This window comes from Haliotis rufescens, unplaced genomic scaffold, assembly GCF_023055435.1.
Source record: "Haliotis rufescens isolate VD_foot unplaced genomic scaffold, xgHalRufe1.0.p SCAF_17, whole genome shotgun sequence".
Taxonomy (NCBI): domain Eukaryota; kingdom Metazoa; phylum Mollusca; class Gastropoda; order Lepetellida; family Haliotidae; genus Haliotis; species Haliotis rufescens.
This window is the reverse complement of record NW_025963857.1, coordinates 607,369-627,507: the sequence shown is the minus strand read 5'-3', so window position 1 is coordinate 627,507 and position 20,139 is coordinate 607,369. Positions and strand designations below refer to the sequence as shown.

The following is a 20,139-nucleotide window of genomic DNA, read 5'->3' as shown; positions in this document are numbered from 1 at the left end:
CATCAATACTCCATGGGGTTGTATAGACTATATTCACCAACACTCGCGAATATGTACACCACTATTCCAGGGAGTCGTTGCACACTCTCTATTTTCAGTATGGGTGAAATGATATACGGTGCATCAGTGCATTGTGAATTTTCATGTGACGATACGATACACGATATGTTTTTTACTGTATTGATACAATATGATACACTTCCTAAAATTAATTACCACTACTCGTTTAAATACCACATCCTTATTGTCAGTCAAATATCGCAAAATGTGTTGTAATTAGTGTTTCAAGTTCACTACTAAAAATACCCATTACGAATATGTGAAATATTTATAGTAAGAGGTTTAAAGGCAATTTGATGTAAATATGTGTATTCTTATCGTATCGTGACCTATGTATCATGATATGAATAGATCGTGACCTATGTATCATGATATGAATAGATCGTGACCTATGTATCATGATATGAATAGATCGTGACCTATGTATCATGATATGAATAGATCGTGACCTTGCTGTATCGTTTCACCCCTAATTTTTAGTAAGCTAATGAACTGAGGTCCTTGCTGGCTCATGATGCTAATTAGGCCCTACTTTGTGCATGAACATTGTTAGACTTAAATCTAGTCTCTGAAATGAACATTTTAACAGAAAAAAACAGTAGCTAAATTAAAGTTAAAAAATATAACAAAAAGGAGCCCAGAGACTTTCTTCATTTTCTGATATTGCAGTAATCTAGACTTGCCAAACATTATAGACTTGCATAGGCTGTTTTGGATATATTTGTTTCAGAATGAGTATGACCGACTAGAAGATTGTGTGAACGCTACCACTGCCTGACACTGATGCCAGCATAGAGCGGACAGTCACAACACACTGTAATCGGAGCACTCACTGGTGTCCCTCTTGGAACAGAGTTGTGCTACATTGTTGGGTTTAAACTAGCAAGTACACCACAAAGCAGTCCTCTGTATTCATGGGTGATGGAGGGGGATAGTGTATACAAGACTGAAGTATTGAAGCTTGTGTGCATTTGGAGATGAAACATGTTTCTCATATCAATTGGGATTTGTAATAGTGCCATACATTCAAAAGTAGATCTAGAGCCAGTGTTCCGAGATGAACGCACAACGGAATGGAACCAAACAGGTATGACCACTTGCCACAGTGTCATCTGTTGCTGATGGGGGATGACACCAGTGACAAGCTTGAAGAACATGGCATGACATCTGAAATTTACACCAAATGATGAATGAACTAGAGAACAGGATCATTTCTTTGTTGTCCCAGTCTTGTTTTGAAGCGTGCTGTCGTCACCGTTTTCCTCACTCTTGCCTGATTCTTCCTTGTCATCGTCCTGAAACAATAAACAACATGTCACATGAGTTTCAGGTGTCATGGAGTGAGTGGAAGAGAGTGAGTATGGGTTCACATCTTTGAGCAATATTCCATCATTATTACAAGAGTGAGTGAGTGAGTTGGGTTTAATGCCGCTTTTAACAGTATTACAGTTATATCACGGCATGTCAGCTTAATGTGGGAGGAAAGCCTGAAGTGATGCAGGTCACAGACGTTTACCACTTCGTAGAAACCCACGAGCACGGGTATGGTGCTGACAAACCCAGAAACATAATCGGGGCGAACCGGGATTCGAAACCACAATCATAGGTTTCTGGCGTGCCCAAGGGACACAACTCTGCACAGCGAATTGCGGCGCCTCAGACGACTGGGACACCCGTGCCCCCAATATTACAAGAGGGAAACCAGAAATGTTTGTTTGTTTGTTGTTTAACATCACACTCAACAATATTCCACTTATATGACGGCGGCCTGTAAAAGAATAAACTCTGGACCATGATGAGCATCGATCTACGCTATTTAGATACAAGGACATGCATCAACCAAGTCAGCAAGCCTGACCACCCGATCCCATTAGTCACATCTTACGACAAGCAGAGTTGCCTTTTACGACAACCATGGCACCAGAAATGGAGTTCACACATTGTACCCATGTGGGGAATCAAACCTAGGCTTTGGGATTGGTGAGTGAACGATTCAACTATCAGGATACCCCACCACAGTGTCTTGTGTGCACCCACTCAGCAATATTCCAGCTTCATGACGGCAGGCGGTGAAGGATCAAGCCTGAACCAGACAATCAAATCCACTGATTGATATTGTGAGCAATGATCAATGTTATCTGAATATGATGACACACAAATGACGAAGTCGTCAAGTCCGACCACCTAATCCATCAAGCTGCCTCTTATAACCGGCAACAATGATTATTGGTGTAAAAGATGTGAATAGTAACAGAAACTGTTCAACCACCAGCCTCTGCAGTATCTCTAGTGTTTCATGGTTTTATACGTGTCTACCCTACAATATCCCATCCTTGAAATTTAATAACAAATGATTAGGGTAGTAATTCACCTGCAAAATGAAAGAATATCAACTCGTGAAATAAAAGTACTGTATGGGAATACGAACCGTATTGCACCCATAGTAGTGGGATATATATCTTATCACGACCCCACCATATCGTTACATCTCCAATTGTGACCATACAACCAGTCATCTACAGCAAGCCTCTAAACAGGCTCAAAATATTGAAAGCGCCATCATCACAAATGAGGGGTTACACACTCTGTACTTATACCTCATTAAGTGGGCAGTTGTTCAAATTTAGATGTTGGATACAATTTTGTTTCCTAAAGTTAGAGGATGGGGTGGTAAACATGTCTGCAACGTTTCCATCCGACAAAATCAACAACACTCATAACTGTACACTCAAGGTCACTTTCCTTGACACTTTCCAAGATAAATTTGAAAGAAATGCAAAATAAAAAAAATATCGTGACAGTCCACAAAACTTGCTCCACAACTTGTGGAAGGATCACAAGCAGGGCGTCAGCATGTTAATTAAGTTTTGGCAGATGTGGGGGTTATGTCTGAAAATCTAAGGAATTCAGCGTTTCCTGTCCAACATGAAACTCTTGAACTGTCCTAAGGAAGCAACAAAGATGACAGCTCACCGTCTTGAAGATCTTGACAGCATGTTCAGCCTGGGAGTGTTGTACCAGGGACCACGCACTGTTAAACTGGGCGTCACAGGATGCACACAACAGCTGCGATGGCTCATCTGGAATGGAGACATTGAGCGTCAGACACTAACGTCAATCTTCTTCTTCATATCAGAACAGGCCATTTACCTTAGTGGGCACCTATTTTCTCCAACAATATGAAATGGTTAAATTTCTAAAATTTTCTAATATCTAAATCATCTTGAAATATAAGTTTTAACAAAAATACAAACAATATTTCAGTCGAAGGCATTTTTAATTTAATGTTAAATATGAACAAGGCTGATCCATTTCAAGTCTAAACTTGATTTCTCTGCCTCTTTAACATGATTCTTACCTAAGGTAATCTTAACAAGAAAACAGCGTTTTCACTATCAGAATTTTATTAAATGAAAATAAACTATTACAAAAGTCTTATAAAGCCTTAAGAAGAGATAGGCACTAGGGTCCCTTCATGTCATCAGAAAAAATGACTAAACGTGAAATTAATACACACAAAAGGCCCCTTCTCTGGAAATAATCATTTATGGCACCAATTCTCGAATTCAGTCTTGTTAAGCATCTCTTAGATAAGTTAACTTCAATAGTTACTGAGAAAACTTGTCCCCATTGCAGACACTTTGCACCTTGTACACCAACATGGATTAAGGGACGCTACTCAAAATCCAAAAACATGTAACAAGGGAAATAACTCTGGGGAAAAAATAATTTAAGACACCAGTTTTCGAACTCATTTAAGATCATGACCAGTAATCTCAGTGTGTAAAATTTCATTTCTCTGACTTTCATAGTTTTGGAGAAAATACATCCCTTTTGAGAAGCTGACGGACAATCGAACTCCGTTCCTATATCCCCCATCTCACAACATGGCAGGGGATTATTGGAAATTTAAGTACAAATAGAATATATACCGTATTCGACGTAATAAGCGCCCCGCTCTAATAAGCGCCCATGGCGATATTTGCTAATATATTAGCTAGTGAACAATCCCGATTAGCACCCCTTCCGATTGATCAATGTACACAAGACATATTTATTCTTGTAAAATACGTATGTTATATGCACCCTTGATTATGGGAAATTAAATTCTGGAAAAATATATCTGTCGTATAAATACATTTCAGGCTGTCAGCAAAAACCACGAAATGTAAGATCTTTCAACTCTGTTGTTTTTCACCAAAATAATATTCTAATAAGAGCCCCCCATTTCTAATTATGAGAGCGCCCTGGGCGCTTATTATGTCGAATACGGTATATACTTATCCTATCTCACACTTTGCATATCTTCCTTCTTATTCGTTCCTATCTGGAAACGTGCAACAACCAGGTCACCTCATTCTCTTTCTTAGAGCAATCAGACTAGAAGAACTGAGATGGGATTTAACGAAACAGCATGAGATCGGGAATACATGCCGAACATGTTTTCACATGTCAATGTTCGTGTAGCTGGAAACATAAACAAAACGGCTGACGACTTACATCCCGGACCGGCATTGATTCTTCAAAGAGGACACAGAGCTATTTCCCACAGACAATTGGGTGTGATTGTTTGGTAACTCTTTTAACGCTTCATCAAGGTTATCAAACGCATTCGTGTGCATGACATGAAGGAGAATGATCGACAATATCCACAGAGATGACCTTCAAACGAAAACCCCGCATCACAAATACTCAAGACAGAGGTGAGCGGAATAAAGGTTTGTTACCATGGTAACAGCCGGGCCTAGCGGTGACGTCATTGTTGAAGACTAAACAGTCTCTACAGACCAGTTAATCCACCCACCAAAGAGACTACCCCGTAGGTCTGGGAAACCCGAACAATAAAAAAATGCACTCAACATCAAGGTTAACGATTAAAGATTTATTATGTATAAACAATTGTAAAACAAAATGAGAATCATGTGTACATTACGTTTCTATCTGTGTTAGCTGGGCTGTGACAGTTGTTGCGACAAAATCAAAGGGCCAAACTTGTGGAAACCTGGTACATCTGTGACTGAGATAACGGGAAGATAGTGAGAGGCAAAAACAGTGTCCGACTTCCAGAAGCACCTTGCCATGATAGCAGGGAGGATGCAGTTACTGTGTAAGGCCATGGTGGAAGCAACCGTTCGAGTCTCGTATGGGTTGGACGTTGCGGGTGGAGGCAGGTCAGCAAAAGTATATGCTCGAAGGATGATGCAGTGAAGCCAAAAGAGAGCATAGTACGCGAAATACCCGAGATGAATGTAGTTTATAGCGGAATGAAGAGTCTCTTTTGTGATCTTCTACGATGACGTGAAGTGCTCAAATTGGACAGAGGGAGATCTTCCTGATCTACGTCAGGAGACGAACACCGATCCCTGGAGGGAGAGTGATGCGGTCTGGCACTGTATTGGAATCTGTCAGCAGTGGGATGACAAAGCAGGGAGATAGCGTGGTCTGCAGCAGATCTGCAAACCCAGGTGGGTACAGGTATACATAACACAGGTGGTACGCTGTGTAGGTGTCATGGCGTGGATACTCCCACTGGCTGTAAATTCCATGTTAGTGATGGTAATCTATGATAGGGAGGCGATCTCTGTAATAGGAAGACCATCCCAAGGGGAAACAAGCTGAAATTTGATCACCTGAAATCAAGGTGGACCTCGATTCATGAGAGGATTTCTAAGATGCCTGTCTGGGTCTGGGGAGCGCCGAACGTAGGAGCAGTGTGTATGATCGTGGTCCGAGAAGCGTTTAGAGTTAGAGTGGGAGCGCCAATCTTGATCCTTAGACACTGATTTCGATCCTGTGTGGCTTCCTTCTGACGATCGGGAACGTCCTGATGAGCAGCCTCTTTCCTCCCACGACTGTGCAAACTTGACTGATATAAAAGGGGGATCTTGAACGGAGGAGCAGGTCCAACCGACTAGGTGAGAGCGTTGTTTGGAGCAGTCGCCGAAATTGAAGAAGGGTTGACTCAGGAATGGAGAAATGACAGAGGAGTGGTCGTGAGATCGGGTAGGGTGACATAATCTGTTGAAATCTGTCGGAGACCGTGGCGTCTATAACCAAGAGTACCATCGCTTCTGCATGAGTGAAAGACATGACTTCTGTTTTCTTAGACAATGTTTTGCTGGAATCTTTAGTCTTAGATCTATGGTCTAGCAATTGAAGGCAGAATCTTCCAAGAAATGACATTTCCTGCATCTAGAGTCCAAAGTACACTAGTCACGACAATCACAGCACAACTTGTAAGCATCTGACGTTGAATATGTGTGTCAACATTTAGTGAGTGAGTGAGTGAGTGAGGTTGGTTTAACACCGCTTTTAACATAATTCCAGTTATATCACGGCGTATCAGCTTAATGTGGGAGGAAAGCCCGAAGTGATGCAAGTCTAAGACGTTTACCACTTTGGTGAAACCCTTGAGCATGGGTATGGTGCTGACAAACCTAGAAACATAATTGGGGCAAACCGGGATTCGAACCCACAATCATTGGTTTCTGGTGTGCCCAAGGGACGCAACTCTGCACAGCGAATTGCGGCACCTTAGACGACTGAGCCACCCATGCCCCCATGTCGTCATTTAGCACCAGCCGGACGAAGTTTACCCTTCTTCCCCATTTGAAGACAATCTCAAAACCACAATAAGTAAAAAAAACAACATATTATCCAAGCAATACATCCACACGTGGTGCCGATGAGAAAGAGAATGAGTTGGTAGAATGACGCACAGTCGAAGTGTGGGAGGTTACCGTGCACGAGAGCACATAATTGACCCAGTTGTTGGTCGATACCATAGAGGTGCTAGGGTGTGTTTGGGTGAATGACTTTGTTTTAGAAGCTGGAAACATGGTTCAAGCACATTTCCATGTAGGATCGAAGAAGGAAGAAGAAATGCAAAGTGTGAGGTAGGATAAGTTTAAAATTTAAATGGAAACAATTCTGTGGCATTATTAACTTATTATCAATGTCAAATTTGTATACAGCATTGCCATAAAATATTCATCGATACATCATATCGTGGTAAAGGATGACATCCCAACCTGACACGGGGGGCGGAGGGTTTTTCTGGCACTGGCAGCTGAACCGTAATCGACAGGGAATCTTCTTGTGCTGTGCCAAACTGTGTAGACTGTTAAACTGGAGCTTGCACCGACCACAGATCAGAACGTCCACGGAGGCTGCACAAAAATCATAATCAGTCAGAGATCTATTCGAACACATATCTTCACAGGTCGTCAGATATGAACAATGTTAATGAGTGATATTCATACAAGCATATTAGCAGAGACTACAGGCACACAGAAGCAAATGTTTACTACTACAAGACTGTCTAAAGCTGTCTGTGCAAAAAAAACTGTTGAATCGGCAAGTGAGTGAGTGAGTGAGTATGGTTTTACGCCGCTTTTAGCAATATTCCAGCAATATCACGGCGGGGGACACCAGAAATGGGTTTCACACATTGTACCCCTGTTGGGAATCGAACCCGGGTCTTCGGCAAACGCTTCAACCACTAGGCTACCCGACCGCCCCGAATCAGCAAGTAAAGGTTGAACTTGGCTCTAAGAATACTTTTTAGTATACATGTATTTTAGTGCCATTATGTTATGTACATGGCCCTTAGATGGGGTAGTCCACACTTGCTGAGGGTTCACCTGTCCTATGTTGAGGTTGTCAGGGCTTCAAGCAGAGAGGCATCTATTTTCAAGCAGACAGGCATCGTATTTTCAAGCAGAGAGGTATCGTGTTTGGGTAACATATAAGATTTACATAAGATCGGCTAAAGTGCTTGGTATGTCGTCAGGTCTTCAAGCAGAGAGGTATCTTATGTGAGTAATAGATCAGATTTACATAAGATTGGCCATAGTGCTTGGTATGTCGTCAGGTCTTCAAGCAGAGAGGTATCTTATGTGAGTAATAGATCAGATTTACATACGATTGGCCATAGTGCTTGGTATGTTGTCAGGTCTTCAAGCAGAGAGGTATCTTATGTGAGTAATAGATCAGATTTACATAAGATTGGCCATAGTGCTTGGTATGTCGTCAGGTCTTCAAGCAGAGAGGTATCTTATGTGAGTAATAGATCAGATTTACATACGATTGGCTACAGCGCTTGATATGTCATCAGATCTTCAAGCAGAGAGGTATCTTATGTGAGTAATAGATCAGATTTACATAAGTTTGGCTACAGCGCTTGATATGTCATCAGATCTTCAAGCAGAGAGGTATCTTATGTGAGTAATAGATCAGATTTACATAAGTTTGGCTACAGCGCTTGATATGTCATCAGATCTTCAAGCAGAGAGGTATCTTATGTGAGTAATAGATCAGATTTACATAAGATTGGCTATATCGCTTGATATGTCATCAGATCTTCAAGCAGAGCGGTATCATGTTTTGGTAACAGATCAGATTTAAAAGGTCAGCTACAGTGCTAGGAATGTTGCTCCCCACCTGTGTTGATGGAGGAGATTTTCGACTTGGTGGCGCTACTGGAGGTGGAGGTGGAGGGGGTTGGCTTCTTGGTAGGGGGTTCTGATGTGTCGCCAGATAGTGTCACCAGGGTGCGCTTCATGCTGGAGTTAACTGACGGAGTTGTCGGCGTTGTTGGCTTTGAATTCAAACTTGAACGCCTGGAATGATGAGATGATATTGCAGATTAGAGACACTTATTTGAAACATTCTACATACAAACAAAGAGGCAGACAGTCTAATTACTGAGTACTGAGTACCAACTCCAGACCTCAAGGTTATTTTTTCACTGATCACCTTCAATGTGAAATGTCTTTCACATCTAATTTTTGGAGTGACATAAACACGGTCAACATTCTTGTACACAGAATATTCGCAGGAGCCTAAATTTGACCAACGATCCACAGGAATCATCACACAAAAATCCCAAAATTGAAATTATTAGAAGAAATCCCAGTTCAGGTCATACTAAAATTTACTAATATTTTAGCTTTGCAAAGAGAAACACTTATAACAGGACCAAAGCACTGGAATGTCTGGTCCATACTTTATTGTTTACAAACTGCCATCACGTAACTGGAATATAGTGTGTGGCGTTAAACAAAAACAATTTCTTAAATCTTAGTTTAACATGACATTAGTTATCAGCCTCATCAGGGTTACAAATTGATTATATTTTCACAAGTCTGCAAAAATGATCTGCAACAGAATTGGTAAAAGTGGTAGTCCACAAAGACATGTCACTCGTCCTTCCTGGACTTACTAGTCTCTGACCACGCCGACAAGTAGGGTATGTTAACACTGAACCCTTGTCATTCTTAAACAGATGTTAAACACTTGTTCCATCAAACTGCACAAACTATCACCTTGCTAACATTCCCTGGAATGGTTGAAACTCACCTTTCATTGGGTGGTGTTTTCTTGATTCCACGACCCTTCGGCTCAGAGGCTATATTTGTTGCTGGAAGAAGAACCAGTATCTTAATACTGTTATTGTCACTTAAAAGCACACTGATTCACTTGGTACAGATTACTTCTTAGTGGAGATAATAATGGGTTATGCATGTTAGGAATCCAGACATGTCAAGTCAGTCAATAAATGCAACAACAGCTTGAGGACTCTGGTGCACAGTCAGATCACAGCATGTCCACAACTCAGTTATACAGGTTACATTTTAATGGATCAAGATACGACATATTGAACATGGACAAATCTTCACGGGTTGCATACACTACGTTCCCTACATTGTCTGTACACACGTACACACACACACACACAGTCAGCTTATGAAATTAGGTCATGTATAACTCATGAATGTCAAATGAGCCCTATTAAGTGAAAGAACCTTATGTGAAACCTACCACTGCTTTACAGTGAAGCAATGTGTAGAGCAGATACCACACAGATGAGACACTTGTTGCACACAATGTCAAATAAAAAAACCAGAGCTCCAGATAAGCTTTTGGTGTTGTGGGTATTTTACCCATGCATTTTAAAATCATTGGGTATCAGTAATTCTATCTGGGTATTCAAATTTCTGGTACCCACTAGTTTTTACACACAAGTTAAATATTTAAAAACACTTCATCGAGTCCCTGCAAACTGTTGTCGTGTGGGTTCGAGAGCTTTATAGGACTCAAAAATACTGCGATACTTCCACAAGAAAGTGTGATGGCAAATGATCATGATGTAACTGTCATCGTGGAGTTTGGCAAGGCTGACGGAATGTCTGTATATAATTTCAAAATAAGTTTGATTTGCTAATCGAATATGCAGGGTTACTTAACAATATTGTGATGATACGCACAAGTTTTATTTTTGTAGCGTATCTGTAATGTTCGTTGCATATTTGATACGCTTGAATTTTATTTCACTGCATATTTCTGCATTTCTGATGCGTATTTTATGCAGATACGCAGCTAATCTGGAGCTCTGTGTACTCAATGAGTACTCATTCGTGTGAGCACTTGTTGGTTTGTCTATCACATGAAACAGGCTGTCGCTGGATTAGTTTGTTAATTATAGTAACAACACCGTAAACTGGCCATATGTATTCATGGGTCATGGTTTGCTTGTTGTTTAACGCCGCACTTAGCAATATTCCAGCTATATGACGGCGGTCTGTGAATAATCGAGACTGGACCAGACAATCCAGTGATTATTATCATGAGCATCGATCCAAGCAATTGGGATCGATGACATGCATCAACCAAGTCAGCGAGCCTGATCACCCGATCCTGTTAGTCGCCTATTACGACAAACATAAATGCCTTACGGCAAGCATGGGTTGCTGAAGACCTATTCTACCCCGGATCTTCACGGGTCTCATGGGTGATGGAGTAGCGTAGGGTATACAAAGCTGTAAAGTATCAATGATCTGGTAATAAAGTATTGTGATGAAGCTTCCATGAACCACAGGGTAGTCTCTCTCACATACGATACCCAATGTAGAAACTAAATTATTTATGTCTGTAGTATTTCTTTTGTTTAGTTTGTTTGTTGTTTAACCTGCACTCAGCACTATTCCAGCTAATTGACGGCAGTCTGCAAATTATCGAGCATGGACCAGACAATCCAATGAAAAATATCATGAGCATCGATCCACGCAATTGGGATACAATGACATGCATGAGCCAAGTTAGCGAGCCTGACCACCCGATCCCGTTAGTTGCCTCTTACAACAAGCATAGTTACCTTTTACGGCAAGCATGGGTTGCTGAAGACCTATTCTACCCCGGATCTTCACGGGTATATGTCTGTAGTAGGACTGGGACATTACACAAACTGTGCAATCTGATACACATCAGATACCATGCTCACGATCTGCTACATATCACTATAATTGCATGTGCTCTTATCTGTGATATGTAAGCCATCATTTTCATAGACAGGATGGCCAAATACCTGACGATTTACAGTTGGCAGTGTCAAGTATGATGCAATGGATGAAAATATATACGTTTTCACTACAAATTTTTACTACTAATGTTTGTGGTAACAGTTAAAAAAGTAAATGTTTAACTTTAAGCAAAAATCAAAATATGTTACTTAATGTACGACTGTGATCAATACTTGTATTGAGAAATAAAAAACCATGACACACTTATGCAGTGTATCGTCCCACTACTAGTCTGTAGACATTATGACAAACCCACACATTGAAATTAGCACTAGCCAGGACCAGTTTTGTAATGTTAAAGGTATCCTAAGGGATAGTAGAATTTCAAACACTTTGGTAAGTATTGCCATGTTATCACTATTTGTGCTAGAAGATGTTCTTATTTAATTTCCATCAATGAAAACATACTGGAATAACATTCAAAAGAAAACTAGAGTTAGTTTGTAAAGCTGGATACTCACCAATAACCTGCCCAGCATAATTCTTCCCATCTTCAGCCCCTGCCGCTATTCTTGCTTCCATTTCTCGCCCATACTGTACAAATGCATAACCCTTGTGCATGGATATTCCTGTGACTAATCCAAACTTCATAAAGATTTGCTCTACGTCTTCTTTATTTAGAGCAAAAGTGTTCAAATTTCCAACAAATACTCGAGACTTGGCAGATGCTGGATCATTTGTATTACTGCTGACAGGCCCTGGTCCTGGTGGGCCTGGAGGTCGAGGTGGTCCCTGTGGCCCTGGTGGTCCCGGTCTCGGTGGTCCACGCGGACCAGGTGGTCCCATGGGTCGAGGTGGTCCTTGGGGACCAGGCCCTGGAGGCCTCATCCTGGGTGGTCCCATCCCCGGAGGTCGCATGCCTGGTGGTCTCATCATCATGTAGTTTCAGTAACTTTAAGCTATTTTCTGAAAAACAAATCAGGATATATATTCAAGCATTAAACATGAAGATTTTTTTCCACTTGAACATGTTGAATACAAAGATCCCTTGAAAAATTAACTCACTCAAAAGTTAAGGTTCTACCAAGAAGAAAAACTATTAATAATTTCAAGGAATGTGAATCTCAAGACAAATTAATTATTAACCATGTCATCTGGCTTCTGTTCATGTAACTCAGTGTGTGAGACCTTACTTTGTTTAATAAAAATCATCAGTGCTGTACAAATTAAGGAATAAATAAGCCTTATGTGTAAACGTGTCAACATTTGCTTTTTAACTAAGAACATCATACAACCAAATTCTTGCTATATACAAATTGGTACATTCCACTTGCATCAATACAATACACAATAACTGCACTGTTATCCTTTACAATCAAAATCAGGTAGGAATAATTGAAACAATTAACTATCACGTGCACTATATTGCCAACATATTCAGTTATCAAGACACTATCATGTATCTGCTCCTTGTATCCAATTCTACATATATGTCATCATCCAGTGTGACATCCATGTCACATCATAGATCGTGACTATTTACCAGCCTACTTAATGACATCGATCTACAGGCATTTTCTTAGTATGAATCAATAACTAAAGGCCAGCTTGCAAAACGAAACAGTCTGATTCTCACATGAACATAATTTCTTCAAATACATTAAAGTCAAGTGTTTCACTAAAACTTCGTGTTCAATGGTATGATTAGGACAATAAACACAACCATTAGAACACCAGTTCCAAAGGCAATCAAGATTCAGATGTCTTCACAAACATTGAAACAATTGGTGTCGCCATCAACAGCGAACGAACTTCACTGTAAGCCAAAATACGACTTGGAATGATTGCAGTCGACGGATTTGTCTTCACTAACAAGTACCTTTGAAAACCTCACAATGAATTACGTTAGTTCCACAAAAGATAATCACGTAACAAATAATGTCTGCTAATCTAATAGGTGTGCTTTCCACATGTTTGTAAAAAGTACACTTACTTGGCGCTTGTAGATGGCGCTGTACTTCCGCCTGGCAAGTACAAAAATATGAATTCTTATCTGAATTGGAAATATTCAATCATTATTGTTATTTGTTTTTGTATCCAACACTGTTATGCTATTATGGTAAGATAACACTATTAATAGTAAGTAGAATAAAGAATATTCTTAATTCTTCACCAAGCTTTACTGCAATTTTATATTTTCGTTGTTCGTTTTAGGTTAACAAATAATATTTTGTTAGGCATGGTGGTCATGCTTTCGTAAAACCGGTGCCCTTGAGCTCGAAGGGCCAGTGTGTTGACAAGATGAGTGGATGCAAGGAGAGAAGCGGGTGAGGTTTTGTGAGAAGAGGATATGATCATATGACTGACGCATTGATTAAGACTGCATCGGTTTGACTATTAACCGGGACGTCTCTACAGGCCTTTGAAAAAGGCCTACAAATCAACGAGTACAACTAAGTATCCAATAATGGCAGCCTTCACTGACTAGTAGCATTTGAGCACAGGGACTCGATGATAGCGTGCAAAGCATATTATATTCGTATAGAAGAAATCACACCCCTCTATAGGCTGCATATGTATCAAGGGGTGTGATTTTTTTTCTGAAATTATGCTACACACGCTGTCATCGAGTTCCTGTGAATTTGAGGGCTATTATTCTGAACCAGTTCTCAATGCTTCATTTTCTCGCCACCAGTTGGAAGTGAAGGAGGTTGATAGAGGGTGTAGTGGACTTTACCGGGCCACTGATTTCAATTAGCACTGCATGGATAATCAAACCCAAACTAAACTGAAACTTACATTATCGTATAATTGATTATGTGAACTTTTCTTTTCAGAGCTTCTTTGATGTCTTAACTCCAAGGCCGTTATTCCAAGCATGAACAAGTTAGGACATGGCATTCTTCAGCTGGCATGGAAACCGGTGTTAAAATCCGTTCGCATTGGAGGCAAGAAACTATTTTCAAAGAAATACCTCCTGTACACCAACACCGCTCTGACGGTAGGACTCTCCCTCACTGGGGATGTCGTCCAGCAGAACTTCCAGATCTGCAAACACAAGAACAGAACATGGGACAAGACTCGAACATTTCATGTGTCATGCACGGGGTTCCTTGTAGGTCCGCTCTGCCACTTCTGGTACATGTTCCTTGACCGATGGCTGCCAGGGAGGACACTTCGGATTGTGTTTAAGAAAATTCTAGTGGATCAGTTGGTTTGTTCACCTCTATTTATAGGAATGTTTCTCATGAGTTTAAATTATATGGAAAATGACTCCTGGGACAAGGTCAAGCAGGACTTGGTTGAAAAAGGCAAAACATTATATCTAGCTGATTGGATTGTATGGCCCCCAGCCCAGTTGATCAACTTTCTATTTCTACCTACAAGATACCGTGTTTTGTATGACAATACTATTGCATTCGGATTTGACTGTTACTTTTCATATGTGCGTTATGATAAAGTCTATCCACAAGATGACCACACACAAGAAGCAGAGAGTGAAGACACTCATGTGATGACCACAGTGGACAAGGAGGATTCAGACTCTTGGCAGTTGCATGTGAATAGTGAACCGCAATTAATAACCTGTGATAAAAGCAAGTCTGTTTCTGGAGATTTATGTGAACAACACATATTTTCATAAGCGTAGTGCTGGTGTTATTTCGTGTTCAGGGGGTGTATTTTTGTACCAATTTAGCATTGAACTGGTGTTACACATAGTATGGCGAGGAATTTTTTTTTCTTGAAATACTTACTGATGTCAAATAATTACTGTTCACTCGACACAGCCTGTTAGATTGTTCGTCTTACTCAACTAACAGCCTCGTTGTACTTATGTCAGCAACATTGTGACTATTACCATCATCATCTTATACAACATGTATATAGCGATGTTATATTAAAGACTTTCGGGAAAGTTAATGATAAAAAATATTCACAATATTTGATGGTACTAAAACTCTGCTCTGACAGGTTTTAGATATTAAACGTAAATGGTTTTGTCCCTGATTTGGTAAACATGGTAAAGTTACAAGTCTGATGGAATAATATTTTGGTGATATTAGTGGTTGTAGTGATGTTAGTGTTGTTTTGACTTATCAGAGAACAATGTTATTAGTACTCGTGTTGTGTTTTTGATACAAATTAGTCTTTTTTATCACAGTTATGAGAACTACACTCTGAAGTGCCTTAAGATGTTTTTTCATATCTTTGTTGAAATGTGTTCACAGATGCAATAATGTTTATAATGTGGTGAAGGACGTAGGCACTTTTTTCTGTTTTTTATTATTTATCATTAACCTATTTGTTGCACAAAGAAATTATATGTTACAAAGCTCATTAAAGAGTTTATATGAAGTTGTTGTATGTTTTCATGGAGTGATTGGCTCCCATACAAATCGTCGAACTGGAACTCTGTTCAGTGGTATTCTTGATGCCCCAAAGCTGTATGCTGAATGCCATGAAAAGTTTATCAGGTATGCAGATGCCATTATTTCAGTTTTGAAATCAATCAAATAAAAAAATCAATGAATTATTTTGTGTTTTTTATGTTTTTTTCTTAATTGTTACTTTTGTCTGATGGTGGTGGGCGGGGGGATTGTCACAAAAAATATGGGGGGTGGGGCGTCGGCAAAATTATGATACAGTCTTGAGACCAATTTTCTTTTAATTCCCCTTCAAGTGACCATCCCTTAAATTGGTTGCCAAGACAAATTAAGTGGAATGCCAGATGTCTAGAGGGTGGGGATACCATCATTGACATTCATTGACATTGGGTCGTGATGAGGTGGATCAGTTTCTGAAATATCTTTTACTCCCAGCAATCCATGTAGGCTGGCAACTTATTTATGTAACTATTGCCATTTAAAAGCTGCAGGACAGAGTAGATCATCCTTTTTCTAAGACTGACTTTACTCTGTACCTTTAAGGCCGCCCGGAGAGCGGAAGGTCCGGGGTTCGATCCCCGACCGCGTCATACCAAAAGACGTTAAAAGATGGTTCTTGTTGTTACCCTGTCTGGCGCTCGGCATTAAGGGGCTAAAACAAGGACTGGTCGGCTCGGAGTCAGTATACTGTGTCTGAGTGGGATATTCATGTTAAACTGCGGCATGGTATCTCAGTGAGCTAGCACTATAAATCGGCATCAGTCCGGACTAGTACAAGCGCGCGCACACACACACACACACACACGTGCATGCACGTCGCTATATAAGTGCAATAATCTTGGACGCGACGTTAAACCCCATTTCACCTTACCTCACCTCACCTGTACCTTTAAGGCTTACAGGTCTAAAACCACAGAGGTAACTCTTGCTCTCAGGTGTCAGAGGGAGGCAGTATCAGTGCAGCAATTAATTTTTCTGAAAGACAGTCTGTCCAGAGTTTGATTTAACTGCTGGCCCATTGGCCCATGGTCAGTTAAAATTACAAAGGGCTTGCTGAAATGTAAAGTAGATGGACCGTCTGGCTAGTCAGGTATTCACCCCTTCTCTGCGTATATTTAATTTTTTTAAATGGATCATCTCAGTAGAATGACAACTGGCCGCAATATTGTAATGCTGTGTACAACATAAATTCCCATGAACCAATCAATAGACAGTTTAGTTTTTTTAATTGAAATACCCAGTTACCAAAAATACCATTTGTTGAATTTGAAATATGACAATGTACCTGGAATTTAGAGTAATTACAATTTACAACTGAGCGACTGCGGTCTGTATGATCTTCTAGCTAATTCATGGCGGTTTATAATACCTGATTGTATATGGACCAGGTTAATTAAGCATTCGACAGACCTGAACATTTTTAACGTGTTACATCAGGCCTCACCTGTTTCCTATTTAGATCTATGCATAAAGATTCAGGGTGACATACTTTCCAACTGTCAACTTTCCCTTTATCGGGAGTAGAATTCCAGCAGCTACTGCCTTTGGTGTCATGTTTCTCAATGTTTGGTACAATCAAGATGATCTTAGAACAATGATCGTCATATGACCTTAATTGTTGATTGATCAGGACTACAACGTCCGATGCCTTAAGTCATGTTAAACTGAAGTACAAAAGAAAGTACACACCCTGACTGCTTTTATTAACCAAAAACAACAAAACATTTTCAGCTCATATCATATGTGTATTAATACCCGATGTTTGAGAGCTGTTCGTGATCCTTGAAGATCCGGGATAGAAGAGGTCAACCCAAGCTTGTCATAATAGGCAACTATGCTTATCATACGAGGCGACTAACGGGATCGGGTGGTCAGGCTTACTGACTTCGTTGATGCATGTCATCTTATCCCATTTTCGTGGACCGATGCTCATCATGTCAATCACTGGATTGTCTGGTCAAGACTTGATTATTAACAGACCGCCGTCATATAGCTGGAATATTGCTGAGTGCGGCGTTAAACAAAGAAACGAACGTGTTTGCGCTGTTCCTATTGATCTTGAGCAATTCCACGGGACTGGTTGTTGCCTTTGTTATTGTTTTTTTCCTTGTGAGTACCTAGATGATATAGGAAAAATCTAGACAAGTTTGCAACCTGTGTTGCGTCATTCCTAAGCGCATTTGTCGCTTTTATTGATTGTGTAAGTGCGTATGGTCACATTGATCAACAAACTGAAATACAGTTTAGTCTTGAAAATAATAACGACATGTAAGTATCTTTGCATACGTAATGGTGACAAAGTTTTGATGAGTCACTTGCTTGGTATTGTGCTCTTTTCATTGACACTATTTTGCCTTGCAACACAAAGAAAATATTTCCCCTGAGCATTGCTTATTTTATTTTGTGTATATTTTATATTCAAAATGTCTTAACGTTTTCACTTAGGCAATTTATTAAACACCTAAATATTCAGTTATTTCACAAATTGACTGAAAAGTGTCTATTTATGTTATAATGAAAACATTTTGATGTTTAATGTCATCACCCAGTGACTCTAAGTGATAGGATTAAAAGAAAAGGAAATTCAAAGTACATTTCTGTAGATTGGGCTTCTAATCCTAGCATAAATAGTCTATTGTGATGTTTTAAGGTCTTTTGAACCTCTTAATTATTTTTATTCAAGCTGTTAAATAAGTTCAGTCAATTTGTAAATTACTGAAATATTTAAACATTCTATGAATTGCCTGAGTGAATCCAATTTTACACATTAATGACTGTAACATATACACGTCTACAAGCAAAAAGGCTTGTGAAAACAACGTATGTCTCGCATCGAAGAATTTCCCAACAAAAATGTAGCGGAACAAGAATGATTCTATTCAATGCAACAGCAAATGAATGAAAACAAAATGCAAATATCATAATTACATAATTACAATCTACCAAAGTTTGTACATACATACATTGTATGTATAAATTTAGACAGTTACCTTGTTTGAGGAATGTATCCGTGAATATCCACATAATACAAGGTACAAATAAACTTATTTGATGTCACACGTCTCTGTAACAATGAAATATCTTAAAATATATATAGCGATATTATAACCCGTGTTTGTTTCTCAACTAATGACTCAGTTTGTTTCAGGTGTTTCGCATAGGTGTCAAGTCTCAAAGGTCGGCTGAGAAAGCCCACGTGACAACTATTTTCATAATGTCCACGGTTCTTTAAAAAAACAGTTAGATAACAATGAACAACCAATCATTCTTTATAAGTTCATCCTTTGAACAAAGTATGTTGTTTTTACATCGGCACTTTATGTCCAGATATGGGTCTGCTTTAGTAAACTTACTTTTGACAAATCCACTGTGCAAGATAACAGTGATTAATCAATCAACATATATTTTCTGTTGATCTTTTGATGGCGAGGAATGATCAGTTGATTCACGAAAAGATTAAATGAACTGATCACTCTTGCTGGGCTGCCACGTGCATATCACATAACAATCATTTCACCCAACTTCAAACCTGGATTCAGACTAAATAATTACTCCAGACACAAGAAATGCCAATTGGGAATCTTAGTCAGGTAATTTGAGTGGTGCTACCACTAATTATACTTGTAATAAATTCATTAACTGAGCTTCAAGTGACAACAAATACACAAGTGTAGGGTTATACCAGGAAACATGGATGACAACAAGAGATGGCAATCTTATTATCCGTGCAATCCGAAATCTGAAAAGGCTTTCATTGCAGAGATACTTTTTTTATATTATTATTAAACCATAACCATCAGGGGTATTTCCAAATAAGGACATCCGATGAGCTTCCACCGTTCTCTTGGTCTGTTTCTTTAGGCTGAAGAAATTAATTAACATGTACCCTTTGTCAAAATCTTCATAGATCACGAGTAACCAATCAGTCTTCAAAAATGCATAAAACAGATATTGCCTCAAAGTTTATTTAGGTGTCCTTACAGACAGTAGCCCAGTCTCTTGTCACGCTCAGTTGCTTTAGCGAACAAATCGACTCACGGCAGCTAGTGAGTCCTAGCGGGCAGTGTTAGAGTGACTGAGTATGGTTTTATGCCGCTTTTAGCAATATTCCAGCAATATCACGGCAGGGGACACCAGAAATGGGCTTCACACATTGTACCCATGTCGGGAATCGAACCTGGATCTTCGGCGTGATGAGCCAACACTTTAACCACTAGGCTACCCGACCGCCCCAGCAGTGTCAGACAGCCGAGAAGAAGCCAGAGATTGGTGCCCCTTCATATGCTGGTGGACTGTTTTCACGAGACATGTTAATGAAATACATGCAACTGCATCTCAGGTCATCGGTTCTTAATTACTTTATTTTCACTGAACACCTTAACAACGAACATGAT

General features: G+C 39.8%; 2 protein-coding genes across 4 annotated transcripts; one reads left to right on the top strand and one right to left on the bottom strand.

Moving 5' to 3' along the window:
* Positions 1–417: 417 nt before the first annotated feature.
* LOC124111650 (protein VASP homolog) lies at positions 418–13,385 on the bottom strand. 3 transcript variants are annotated; one of them, XM_046471602.2, is made up of 7 exons: positions 12,997–13,200; positions 11,882–12,326; positions 9,421–9,481; positions 8,503–8,681; positions 7,092–7,229; positions 3,034–3,140; positions 418–1,355 (listed from the first exon to the last, which is right to left on the bottom strand). In XM_046471602.2, the coding sequence occupies exons 2-7, from the start codon at positions 12,297–12,299 to the stop codon at positions 1,269–1,271; spliced, it is 990 nt and encodes a 329-aa protein (XP_046327558.1). In that variant the 5' UTR covers positions 12,300–12,326; positions 12,997–13,200; the 3' UTR covers positions 418–1,268. The 3 variants fall into 3 exon arrangements, with proteins under 3 accessions (XP_046327558.1, XP_046327479.1, XP_046327397.1); XM_046471523.2 differs by lacking the exon at positions 12,997–13,200 and adding an exon at positions 13,354–13,385 and having other exon boundaries at positions 420–1,355; XM_046471441.2 differs by lacking the exon at positions 12,997–13,200 and adding an exon at positions 13,240–13,354 and having other exon boundaries at positions 420–1,355.
* Positions 13,386–13,588: 203 nt separating this feature from the next.
* On the top strand, positions 13,589–15,894 carry LOC124111837 (mpv17-like protein 2). Its single transcript, XM_046471726.2, has 2 exons — positions 13,589–13,687; positions 14,198–15,894. The coding sequence occupies exon 2, from the start codon at positions 14,239–14,241 to the stop codon at positions 15,001–15,003; it is 765 nt and encodes a 254-aa protein (XP_046327682.1). The 5' UTR covers positions 13,589–13,687; positions 14,198–14,238; the 3' UTR covers positions 15,004–15,894.
* Positions 15,895–20,139: the final 4,245 nt, after the last annotated feature.

Bases quoted from the DNA above. Each gene is read 5' to 3' on its own strand.
- LOC124111650 (XM_046471523.2), bottom strand. From the start codon at position 12,299: ATGATGATGAGACCACCAGGCATGCGACCTCCGGGGATGGGACCACCC. The intron at 8,682-9,420 runs GTGAGTTTCAAC...TCATCATTCCAG, and splicing joins AAAACACCACCCAATGAAAG to GCGTTCAAGTTTGAATTCAA. The intron at 1,356-3,033 runs GTGAGCTGTCAT...TTATTGTTTCAG, and splicing joins CTGTCAAGATCTTCAAGACG to GACGATGACAAGGAAGAATC.
- LOC124111837 (XM_046471726.2), top strand. From the start codon at position 14,239: ATGAACAAGTTAGGACATGGCATTCTTCAGCTGGCATGGAAACCGGTG.